The 13,583-nt window shown below is 41.5% G+C and overlaps 1 protein-coding gene across 1 annotated transcript in view; it reads right to left on the bottom strand.

Annotated features, from left to right (window-relative positions):
* Window positions 1-9,144: 9,144 nt before the first annotated feature.
* The window catches only part of chrm2a (cholinergic receptor, muscarinic 2a), a 72,504-nt gene continuing 68,065 nt past the window's right edge, over window positions 9,145-13,583 (bottom strand). Inside the window, exon 2 of the mRNA XM_070548069.1 lies at window positions 9,145-10,830. Within this exon, the coding sequence (XP_070404170.1) occupies window positions 9,281-10,789 (1,509 nt within the window). The 5' untranslated portion in view covers window positions 10,790-10,830 and the 3' untranslated portion in view covers window positions 9,145-9,280. The remainder of the gene's footprint in view (window positions 10,831-13,583) is intronic.

Below are 13,583 nucleotides of genomic sequence, written 5' to 3'. Positions count from 1 at the left end.
TACCTCAATTTACAACCACGTATTTGTAACGACCCCTTCCTCTTGAATGTATCCTCGTTTTAGGTCTTAATGAAATTTAACATCTTGTTTGCTTCTTGGTTCTTTTTCAAAACTCAAAAAACAATAAAAGTTAGAAAAACGACCAACATTGTCTGGACCTTCACTTGCAATGAAAAAAGCTTACAGTTTCCAAAACATATCTTATAGTTTTATTTGAAGAGGTTATGGTACAATGTAACCACTTAATGCCGTTTATTTTACAGTGGAATAGCTGTCCAGTGATTAAAAACACTCCATAATCAAAACAGAAATCAATACCAATGTTACTGTTGAGGAAGTATTTTGTATTAATCAGAATAAATCAGGGCTTTTATTTTGAAGGGGGGACATTCAGATAGCTATGAAGTGTATGTTACATATAATGTATTCTCATATAGATATATACAATGTAAATAACTTTTTTCCTATTGCAATAGAAGCCACAAGCCACAGTGAAGTGATACACAACGAAACACCCAAAGTACAGAAGAAGAACGGAAAATGAACACTTGAATGTACAGCTAACACTTGCAGCAGGCTACAACATTTTTTTGTTGCTTTTTAAAAATATTTTTTCATTTGTGACCCTTAATCAGATCACGGCTCCTTTAACACTCACGGTGGCTTGAAAAAAGGCAGAATAGTAAAATTCCCCCAAAATAAAACAGAATAGAAAACAAAAAAATCAAAGTTTTAACGTGTGTCCACAGAGTGAAGCAGCGTCTTCCCAGGGTGAGAGTGTAGCCTCATAAATTTACAGGTGAAATCAAAACGAAAGCCCTCGCCGCTGGGCTTTTGGGCCACGCTGAAACGAGTTTTAGCTTTTGTCGTCCTCTTGGGTCTTTTCTCCTTTCTCTCCCTCTCTCTGTCTCTCTCTGGCTGCAGAAGTCATTTTACAAATCTCCAGGACTTCTGCATTCAATGTGTGTGTGTGTGTGTGTGGGGGGGGGGGGGGGGGGGGGATTGGGATCGAGTCTTTTTATTTTCCTTCATTTTTTTGCAAGAATCCGGTTCTTTGCAAATCCTAAACCCCAGAAACACACACACAGTTATACTTTCTGTCTGACACTTTCATGATCCATAATATCCACAGGTTACATTTTCAAACAAGTAAAAAGAAACTCTGGCTGTACACTGGTTATAATATACTGTGCATCACTACGTTTACACTCTGTACAATGAAAATTGACACAGATTTACAAAACATGATAGAAAATGTACAATTTCATGTACTGACATGTGTTCCAGTGGCACAGAGAGCTGTGTCTAGGTGAGTCTTTGGAAGAATTCTGACTACATAAAGAGAAATGTGGGAAACATGTGCAGGAATTGGGGGGGCATCTTTGCAGAAAATTGCTAGAAGTTGGTCAATTTGATGATTTTGTGTCATTTTAGGGAATGAAAGAGCAAAAAAAAAGAAAGCTACATGCACCCACACACTTTAAAACTATTGACAGCACTGATCCGAATGATGACAGACACAGCATTGTCCATCTGACAAATGTGGATGGACACACACACACACACACACACACACACACACACACACACACACACACACACACACACACACACACACACACACACACACACACACACACACATGCACACATGCACACACAGAATGAGAAATGAACAGAAACAACCCGCTGTTTCACCATGGCGTTACTTAAAATTTGTCACTGCTGCGACAGTCTTCTGTTTATGATAAATGGTTCCAAAGGCATTGAGGAAATCACTTCAGAGATTTCAGTCAAAACTTCTCATTTCCACCGCAATCAGGCCGCTAAAGTAGGAATATTTGAAGCTCAGAGCTGAAGAAAACAAAACATTTTGGAAGACTGGATAGCAAGCCTCCCTAACCCTAACGTACACCACATTTAATACGTGCCTTTCCCAGCGCCGCCACTTTAAATACACACCGGGAATTTTAGGTTAAAAGAGCAATTTGTTTCTCACATTCTGAATAAGGCACGTCAAACTGCTCCGTACAATCCAGCGATATAGACAAAGTGCTGCGTTTTCAGCTTGGAGCCGGAGAAACCTTCCAATTCACGTCGCGTCTGATAAAACATTACCTGTCCTCCATAAAAGGAGCGTAGCCCTTTGATAGAAGCCGTGTGAACAGGAGCCCTTCTAGCTCTCACGGCACGGTACGATCTGATGATTATCACAGTGACTACGTTTGTTTTAGTCCTGTTGGATGGATGAGCGTCGGAATGGACCCGTGAAATGTTAAGGTCGTGATCAATGAGCAGGGAAATGATGCTTTCTGTTTGCACGACAGCAGAATGAGACAATAAAAGGTGCAGGAGTGTGGGTGTTGTATCACACTGTGTTTATGCCAGGCAGGAGGTTTCATCTGGGATGTTGGAATTCCTGGCTGACCTTCCTAGAGCAGCTTCTCCAAACACAGACCACCTGCTGTGTGATCGTCTTGGATCTAGTCTCTAACAGACAGCATTCACCGCCCATGTACTTGTCTGTTTTCTTGTAATGACAGCGACAAAAGCATCCTCGTCTGTTTCACATGTACAGAGCTCGCCATGGGGTCGTCAGATGGATCCGCCCATGCAGCTGCACTCTTCCGTTGTCACCAACAACACTCTCTTGTTCTGCCATGAGCCTGAACTCTGCCAAATCAGATACAAGAGTGCCTTTTTTTGTTTTCCTCCTTCTGGGTGAATCGGTGCATGAGAACACTGGTCCCTGAATTAAGCACCCCCCGTCCCCCTCCATCAGGTGATAAACTGCATTTGCCCTCTATCAAACATCCAGGCAGCTGCTCAGACTGACCCCTGAACTGCCGCTTGAGCTGCGACCCACTTACTGCCCTGCTGGTATCCATCAAACAACAGCTTGGCAAAGATTAGTCAGATGTTTTTAGAAGGCTTTTTACTTTCTTCTGGGATGTGTGACAGATGTCAGACAGACGCGGCTCCACTTGGACATGTGACTGATATCTGGATGCTGAACTCACAGAGACCTGACCCCTGGCAGAAACATTCCTATTTTAGTCACATCCACTTTTAAATTCTATATTTAAAAAGCAAATGCAAAGGATTGTAATATTATATACTAAACATCTGGGGAACATTTCAAAAGGGCACACTGTTATTTGTTTCCCGATGCAAACAAAGTTTCACATTGGTTAAAGTATCACATTATCACATAGCTAACATTTCACTGAATGTTGTTTTACCACTTCATTCAATCCACATTTGGGGATCCTGCAGGTATTCCTGGTCAAAACGCTTATTTACTTTTACCCTAAATGGAAGCAAGCAGATGCCACTTTTTAATGTAAAGGTAAAGAAGTTGAACAATAAAGAAAAAGGTCAAATTGTTGATAAATCAAGAAAAGTTCTTTATCTGGTGTTGGAGATTACTGTAACTGAAACTCCAAGCAAACCTCATCTAATCATCAACCTCATCAATCACACCTGTTTCATCTTTGTTTGTTTCTGCACTTGCTTCTTGTTTGTTCTTTTGCATACCCGTTTCTGCTTTGTTCATGTACACAAATGCTCCTCGTTTGTCAATCACCACACTTGTTTTGTTTGTTTGTATCCACACCTGTTTCTTGTTTGTCCATTCGTATGTTTCTGCTTTGTTCATGTACACAAATGTCCCTCGTTTGTTAATCACCACACCTGTTTAGTTTGTTTGTATCCACACCTGTTTCTTGTTTGTCCAGTCGTATGTTTCTGCTTTGTTCATGTACACAAATGTCCCTCGTTTGTTAATCACCACACCTGTTTAGTTTTTTCCCCACACCTGTTTCTTGTTTGTTCATTTGTCTGTCTCTGCTTTGTTCATGTACACAAATGTTCCTCATTTGCCAAACACCACAAACTGTTTTGTCTTTTTTCCACACCTGTTTCTTGTTTGCTCTTTCCCACATCTGCTTCTTGTTCAAGAATGGTCACACCTTTCTCCGTCATTAATCACCACACCTGTTTCTCCTTTGTTAATCACCACACCTGTGTCTTCCTTGTTCGTTCCCACACCTGTTTCTTGTTTACCAATGGCACATTTCTCCTCTGTTAATTGCTACATGTTAATTGGTTGTTAAATTCCATGTCTCCCAAGTTTGTTAATCACCACATCTGCTTGTAGTTTACATAACACAACTTCCTATAATCAGTCCTGTTTTTAAAGATTAACAACACATCTGTGTCAATGTTTACTATATCTGCTTCTCATTTATTAATCTCCAAACCCGCCTGTTGTGTATTAGTTGTCACGCCTGCTTTGTTCATGAATGACCACACCTGTGTTGTTTACTAACCACTACATCTTGTTTATTATTTCCTTTGCATGTATATTACAGACTCTTGACCTGGATGTTTTTTTCAGATCCTTGTCATATTCTCTATTTGTGCATTTGTTTTAACTCTTTCACCGCCAGCCGTTTCCTGATCGCTAACGGCCTTCGCTGCCAGCGTTTCTCACCATTTTTACTGTTTTTTTAAGAGTCACAGAACGTTGCGCGCTAGCATGATGTCGATGCCAAAACAACCAAAACAAAGAGGAGACTCACCTCTTACATCAGGAAGAAGCCGCGTGTTTCGAGCATTATCCGTTCTTTCATAATCCGTTGTTGAATTGTGATCGGCAGATGCTTCTCCGGTTCGCGCCTCACTTTTTTTACAGGAACGGCCCAAAACGATCTCCAAACACATGGATGGTCTGCTTCCTGATCATGTGATCTGTGACGTATGCGGATGAAGATCGGCTTCAGGGCTGAGATGCTTGTTCTATCAGCGCGGGGACTCGTTCCAATGCTCAAACAGTAAAAAAATGCAAATGACGACTTTAGTCGTCATTGGCAGTGAACGGTTGGATCTAAAATGACGACTTTAGTCGTCAATGGCATTGAATGAGTTAATAGTTGATTTCTTGATACTTTGTGTAGATTATCTATTCAGGTTGAAAACATTTTTGTCATGACTGATGGGGTAGAAATGACCCAAGAGCAAACTGAACTAAAAACTTTATTATGACAAATCCATCATATTTGAGAAGCATCGACTGCGATTAACCTCTAAACAAACTTTGCAGATGTAAATGGAATTTCTCATTTTAAATTGTTGCATGCAATTGTTCTTTGAACTATCATGGGGGCTTGCCATTTGCAGCACACAGCCAACAGTATAACTTAGGAAGTTTGAGCGGCTTCTCCAAAGCGCCTTTGGCATTTTGATAGTAATTCTTATCGTTGTGTTTTTAGCATTCAAATAAACAAAATATCAAAATGATTTAAAAAATAGTCAGTAGCTAGGATAAGGCTAAATGTGAGCTAAAATGGAAATCAATGCCCTATTTACCTTTCCATTAGCTTAAACACACAAAAAAATGTAACGTCTTGCCTGGATTCAAAAGTCAATTACTTCAAAATTTCACTCGTAGCACAAACAAAAGCGCAAAGCGTCCCTGCCTCTATCCGCTGTAAAGTTCAGAAAGCAATAATTCCAGGTCAGGACTTCATTTCCTCCTCCAGCCAGTAAGGTCAGAGGATAAATGTGCTTTTTGAATACAAAAATATGACTGTTTGCTCTGCACTAGCTCTGCACGTCAGTGCTGTTTCATAGTGAGGTGAGATTTGGAGCATGAAACTGTAAATGTTAATGAAAAACAAAGCAAGGTACACAAATGTACATGTGATATTTATGTTTCAAGCATGACCTTATAAGAACTCTGCCCAGATAAGGAATGAGTAGAACAATACAGTAAGTGGGACATGGGGGTGTGGCATGCAAGCACAAGCTGAGTGTGTAATGGGCAGTTTTTAATCTCAATTGTAGGTGTTCCACATCAGCCCATAATCTGATCAGCCTCATGGTGAGTTTTCATTACAGGATCTGCCCCAGATCTCTCTTTAAAGCCGACAGCCTTAAGGAGCTATTCTGTGCAGGCGTAAATCTTTGCAAAGCCCCCCTACCAGCCTATGTGGCAACCTCCTGATGGCAAATGCTGCTGCATATTCATCACTCCAACTAGCTAGCTATGTTAATGTAACTGAGACTTGTCTAATAGGCAGAAAGGATGGTTGATGTGCATGAAAACCCACTTCTGCTGCTGAAACAAACACAAATCATTACTTCCAATTGAACAATGATGATTTTAAACTCATAATGAGGACAAAAGGAAGGTGAGGTACAACAAGCACGCAAATAGCCCTTTTGAAATCACGAGGCGGTGACCTGTGATCAGAAGTAAACTCCACTCTTGGAGTGCACAATCACACATCAGCATTTACACACACACACACACACACACACACACACACACACACACACACACACACACACACACACACACACACACACACACACACACACACACACACACACACACACACACACACGAACACAGCAAAATGCCATCCCACAGACATTATAAACAGGACAGCTCTGAGCTCCAACCTCCTGTTTCACTCACTGAGTAGGAGTCGTCTTTGCAGTGGCGAACAAGTTGACAGCAAACATAAATATCTTAATAGCTGCCGCAAAAATCCACACCTGACATCCTGTCAGCAGTAAGAGCTGAAGTGACGAGGTCTGTGGAGGATCACAAATGAAAGTGTGACCGAACGATCCCATCCCATTTTATCTTCTTTCAGACGACGTCTGGTTTGTTCGTTGTTTCATGAGTTACGTTTGTTTGCAACGGTACGTGACAGGTATTTACACAGAGACTCTGAGAACACAGAAAATGTGTTTTTTACTAAGCATTTGCATGTGGATTTTAAAAGGTGGGCGAGTGGATCATTTTCCAGGGATTTCTAATCTCCGTGCTACACTAGACTAACTGCAACTGCATGTTTGAGTGGTACCTTCTCATCCAGCTAGAACAAAAATTAAATAAATCTGACCAAACTAGTTAATTTTTAGTAATTCAAATGAATTTGGGAGTTTTAAAGGTCAACTTTACTTAGATTTACCTAGAGGTTAAAGTAGCTTCAGGAGTCGTCCCACTGTGCAAAGACCTAGTTTGGACGTCCTACAGATGCGGTCTGGACCAACAGACTCAACATAGACATGATCTGCACGTCCATGCGATGTTGACTGTTTGCAGGGTTATTTCCTAATATTTTGGACATCTCGCTTCTGATTGGATAACAGCAACAGGACTATACCACTGACTCTTTGTAACGATGTTTTATCACCACAAATACATGTGCTAATGCTAGCAGTTAGCTTGTACTAGCGAGGCGTTCTCTGCTGTTTCCTGAACACTAAACCAACAACAGCCACCCTCGTCGTGAGCCAAGATGGGCAAGTCCATAAAGTTAAGTGACAGTGTGACGTAGATCTTCAGATCCTAGAGTTTCACCATCTATTTTGTATCAGAAGCTAATGCAGGAGAAGGTGTAGGAGACTATTTTCATGTTCAGCCTACATGAAAAACTTAGAGTACCCAATTATAATCAGAAATAATAAATAAAGAAAAATGTATTTTAGTGAAGTTGACCTCTAATGAATAGATATTTTATACCAGCTGGGAAATTCTATAAACATATAAACATTTTCCAATTTTATTAATGCCCCAAAATAATAGTTAAAATATTTTTAAACTAAAATGACAGGTTAATTGTGTATTTTATTAGACAATTAAATAATTTTCTACTTTATTATTAATACTACTGTGGTAAAATTGGCACTTGCCACAAATAGTACTTAAAGTATAGTACTAGAGCAAAGCGCATGTATCGAGATTCTTAAGGGAATGTACTAATCCTGTTAACCCTTCGATGCATGAATTATGAAATCTTCAACCATGATTTTTTTAGCAATTTTTTTCATTCATCTTTAGGTGTGAAAGAAACAAATTTCAACAAATATTTTTCGTAAAATTTTATAATTTACTAGTAATCTATTACATGTCCACCTCAGTGGACAGCGTGCATTCTGAGCATGAAATATGTTGGCTTGACTTACTGAAGTCCAAATGGAGGGGCTCAAATGCAATAAAGTCTTCAACAGCTGCGCTTAATAGCAAAAATAAATAAATGACAATTTTGAGTACCTGTCCACTGTAGTGATCATTATGCATCAAAGGGTTAAAGAGATAGAGATTACTAGTGATTAGTCTAGAGCATGTTCAGAAACTGTGCTGAATGTGTTGAACTTCAATTAGAAAATGTTTGAAACTCGTGCTCGTACATTTTATAGCATATAAGATAATTAAACTAGGAGTCAACGAATGAGATGATTTAAGGATTTAGGATGAATTTTATACAGTTATAGGTTTGTATTAATATTAGTCTAAACATCAATAAGGATGCCCTGACAAACACAACACTAACGTTCCTCACATCTGATTTGAAATGATGACACACATTTGAAAGAAACAACACTTTTTATGCTGAATCATCTTTCAAAGCCAAATCTTTTAGAAATCGTTGTATCACTAGTGCAACTTTGTTCCATAAATGTGGTGCGAGCTGTTTCCCGGGCTCTTTGTTAGCTGCTATGGCGACCAGTCTGGATGGGGGTTAGGGTTATCAAAGGCTACGCCCCAATTTGTTCTACATGTTGCTGGTTGGAAGAGCCGAGACAATGAGCGCACGCAAACAAAAAGGCAAGCTGAGGTCCACATGTGGGCGTGCACACAAACACAGAGCCAGCACAGACCCACATGCGCACACACAAGTAGAATACACACTTTTATGTACAAATATCTACAAATATCTTCTCTGAACTTCAAACTTGCAAAGTTTGTAAACTCAGTCAGCCCTATTTTCCCATTTAGAAAAATTCCCATCTTCCTTAAAGCGCAGACCTCCTTCTTGCTTTCTATCTGAGATCCTTCCTAAATCAACTCCGCGTCGTTCCAGGTATTTTCTGTGCATCATCTCATATGGTCACCACTCTGAAGACGTCTTGTTTTGCACAACCTTCCTTTTCTGTGCTGCATCTGCACAACGTCTCCTAATGCAACTCGCTTCAGTTAAACAAGTGTAAAGTGCTACAACTGGTTATTGAGAGAAATTGGAAAACTAATAATATAATCAGAAAGTGATTTCAAAATGGACACTTTTTTTCATTCAAGTCAACCTCTTTCGCAGAAACACTCACGCATGTATGACAAACACACATTCAAACACACACACACGCACCCACACTCGTTCCCCCCTCCACTCATGCACGCCAACACACACACATAGACAAACGCACACACAGACGACTCAAATATGCTACTCATACTTCAGTGCCTCCGCCATGGGGGCTTGTACTTATCTGGCTGACCTAATATTTTTATATTGGCAGAGAAGGAGATGTTTGAATGTCTTTTTGAAGGTGGCGTTGCACAGAGCGTAGCAGGCTGGATTGATGGTGCTGTTTATGTAGCACAGCCAGTAACCAATAGTCCACACTGTGTTGGGGATGCAGCTGGAGCAAAACGTGTTAATAAGCACCATCACATTGTATGGAGTCCAGGTGGCCACGAAAGCTACCAGGATGGCCATGATGGTGCGGGTGACTTTTTTCTCCCGTGACGGCGCCCCTTTCTTCTTCTTGTTGGGAGGCTGTTTGGTCATCTTCACAATCTTTCTTGCAACGTGGTTCTGCCGCTCCGCGCTCGGGACAATCTCGACGGTGGCGTTCGAGGGTGTGTAATAGTCCCCTTTGGGTGACTTGGTTTTGATCTTGATGCAGGTCAGCTTGGAGCTCCCTGCCTTGGCCCGCTGACGTGGAAGTTGCTGGCTTGGCTCAGCATTGGAGTTGGCTGTAGCTGGTGCTGGTTCTTCGTCTTTCGGATTGGAAGCGGCCGCACTCACAGATGTGGAGTCATTTGAGCTCTCTTTCTCCTCTGCAGGAGCACAGTTCTCCCTTTGCACACTGTCACCCTCGTTTTTGATCTCAGCATTGGAGGAGGAAGGACCTTTGCCGTTCTGCAGTTTTCCGTCATGCTGATTGGCCCCATTATCCACATCCTGGTTCTGGGAATGCTCCGTGTCTTCCCTTGGTACATTGTTATTGTTGGGTTTTGGAGTGCTCTCTCTCCTTTGGCCAGGCGAAAGAGGTTCTGGATTGGCTCCAGATGGCTTTCGGTTGTCCTTCTTCACACGGCTTTTGCTCGCTCTGGAGATCTGCCAGTAAAGCTGAATCATGATAATGACAGGCAGGTAAAAGGCGGCGATGGCTGTTCCAAAAGTGACAGCAGCATTGGAAAAGAACTGGATGTAGCACTCCTTCTCAGGTACTGTCCGCCCACCAACAATAAACTGCCAGAAGAGAATAGCAGGTGCCCAGAGGATGAAAGAAAGAACCCAGGCAGCAGCGATCATCATTCCTGCCATCTTGGTGGTCCTCTTTACGGGGTAGCTGAGGGGCTTGGTGACGCAGAAGTATCTGTCAAAGCTTATAATGAGAAGATTCATGACAGAGGCATTGCTGACAACATAGTCCAAGGCTAGCCACAGGTCGCACACCACTGGCCCCAGGGGCCAGTAGCCTATTACTATATAAACTGTGTACAAGTTCATGGAGCAGAGTCCAATAATTAAGTCAGCACATGCCAGGCTGAATAAAAAATAGTTGTTGACAGTCTGAAGGTTCCGGTTGACCTTGATGGAAAGCATGACCAGGATATTGCCGATGATTGTGACCAAACTGAGGGAACCGGCCACCAACACGATGAACACTACCTCCACAGTCTTGTAGGGGCTTTCGCTCTCTTCCACAACTTCTGTCCCATTGCCTTCAGAGGCATTCCAGTACGTGAAATTGAACACATCCATGGCATTTGGAGTTTTGTTGCCACCTCCTACTCAGATGGAACCTAAAAGACACAAACAAAGGTGTTTTCAAATAAAAAATAAAAACAAAGACTAAAAATGTAATATACACAAAAGTAGATCAAAAGTGTATTGCAAATAGCCACAACAAAATAAAAAAATCTGTTTTTCCAAATTAATGAGATATTTTTTACAGAATTTTTTTTCCAATTAACAAGATCACTTTTACGAGACATGGTTTAGTTCCTCTATTAGAAGCTCAATAATGCCAGAGAGCATCATTACCACAGCAGAGATTATTATCTTTTCATTTTTTTGTAAACTATCTTGTTTTTGGGGCAGCAGTAGCTCAGGTGGTAGAGCGAGTTGCCTCATGATCGGAGGGTCATGGGTTCGATTCCAGCTCCTGCCAGGGGTATCCTGCTGTTGTGTCCTTGGGCAAGACATTTCACCCAACTTACCTGTGTTAGTGGTGGTCAGAGGGGCCGACGGCGCCAAATGGCAGCCTCGCCTCTGTCAGACCTCCCCAGGGCGGCTGTGGCTACAAGTAGCTTACCATCACTAGCAGAGTGTGAATGTGAGAGTGTGAAAAGCGTCTTTGGGTGTCTAGAAAAGCGCTATATAAGTTCAATGCATTAATATTATTATTATTAAATCAGAAAAAAATGTGTTTTTTTATATTTTTAGCCATATGCAATATTCTTCTGTAAGAAAGAGTTGAATAAACAAGCAAAAAAAAAACTAGAACAAAAAGAGTGAAAAACAATATAAACGGGAGCAGAATCAACTGTAATTACAAACAAAAAGCATGAATTAATCTATATTCCTCTACCTTTCTAATGCCATTGATTTAAAGTGATTTTTTAAATATAATTTAAGAATAAACACAAAAAATGCATTTATGTACAGAATTAAAAAAACATTAAGAGATGTATGTGTTTATAGGATGATATATAGTTGCTTACATGAACATACCGTTCTCTTCCAGAGAAATAACATTTCTGCCGACAAAACCGTCATATGTTGTGTTTTGGTGCCGGTATGCTACTCTAGCCTGGCATGCTGGTGACAGGATGCTGGTCCACCAGCTAAACCAGCACAAAACACAACCTCTACAGGTCTGTGCTGTTTTATCAGCAAGGAAACCCTCTAGTGACAAGCCTGTAGTGAACGTAGCACTTTAATGAGTAGAATGTCATTGTTAATAGCATCACACGCTTTTGATAAATCTACAAAAACACTGTAATCGCCTTTCTTAAGTGCAGCTACTTTTGTTGTTTCTGGGAGTCTTTGTTTCAGTGTAAATGCATCTTCTGACTTCAGTGGTTATTTAGTCATTTGCGATTGCAGCTCCTCAGTTAGTTCAGCTCTTCACTCACCTGTTCCTGTAATCTAGTAATCTGTAACCTAGCGGCTGCTGCTTGCTTCAGTACCCACCCTCCCAGCATATTTAAACCCTTGGTTCTTTCGGCTGAAGAGGAAAGTTACGGATTGGCCACTCCGACACTTCTCTAGAACGCTTAGAACTAACGACAAGCTGGATAAAATCTGTTGCTGTTCCAACTGCTGCAACGGTTCCTTTCAGAATAAAAGATGAACCATCAAGACCCAGGTTTGGGTCTCACCAGACGCCAACAAAATTGTCGTGACCCGGGAGTATCTCAAGACGGGTGGTCGGCTGCCGCGGCTGCTTCTACGGGCTCCAGCTCCATAAAGGTCAAGCTCGACCTTTACACCTCCTGATCTAGACGGGGACTTCCGCTCAGGGTATGTAGACCGACAAATGGCGTCAAATGAAAAGTTGACAAATTTACCAAACACCATCAAAACCACGCCTCCGTCAGATCTGGCAGATTCTGAATGGATCAGTGAAAACAATGTGTCATGCCTTTTAACGCTACGTGAGATCAATCCTAGTGAAGCTTTTAAAGTCATATTACTCATCATATTCTATAGGATTATAATAAAGTAATTAATATTTTTATTTCACAGATTGGTCACATCTGATTTATTGACTAACACTTTGCGTGATTAGCTTATTAAAATAGAGTTCTTTGATTTATTAAAAGGAGAGAGTCCATTTTTCATTCTTCTGTTGAGCTGAAAAGAAGCAGGTTAGAAGCAAATGCGTGAGACCTTGAGGCCATATCTCATGCAGACTAGTTCTGTGCAGAGGAGAGGGGGAAACAGTCATTTCATTCCGTTACATTGCTTTATTCCCACATTCTACATTTAGCCTGTATGTGTTTTCCCATTTACGCTGGTTATTAGTTTAGAATTTGCTTGGAGTATTTTTTTTTCTCCTTTATGACCTTTTTTGTTTATCCCCATTTTTAGTCCTCACCTTATTTCTGCCTTCTTTGGCCCTGTTGTCACCTTCAAATCAAACACCACATGCTAAAAACAACCTTAAATGCTGTACACCCGTAAGATCACTGCAAATCCACTCTGCAGGTCATGATCGAAGTGATCCAAAGCATCAAAGTCCAAAAAAAGATTCATCACTTCGTCTTCGTCTTCCTCCGCTTATCCGGGTCCAGGTCGCGGGGGCAGCATACCAATTAGGGAGCTCCAGGCCGTCCTCTCCCCGGCCTTGTCCACCAGCTCCTCCGGCAGGACCCCAAGGCGTTCCCGGACCAGATTGGAGATGTAACCTCTCCAACGTGTCCTGGGTCGACCCGGGGGCCTTCTGCCGGCAGGACATGCCCGAAACACCTCCCCGGGGAGGCGTCCAGGAGGCATCCTGACCAGATGCCCAAACCACCTCAACTGGCTCCTTTCGATCCGGAGGAGCAGC

Source organism: Nothobranchius furzeri, chromosome 1 (assembly GCF_043380555.1).
Source record: "Nothobranchius furzeri strain GRZ-AD chromosome 1, NfurGRZ-RIMD1, whole genome shotgun sequence".
NCBI lineage: Eukaryota > Metazoa > Chordata > Actinopteri > Cyprinodontiformes > Nothobranchiidae > Nothobranchius > Nothobranchius furzeri.
Note: the sequence above shows the minus strand (reverse complement) of the source record. Positions and strands in the feature narration are given on the sequence as shown.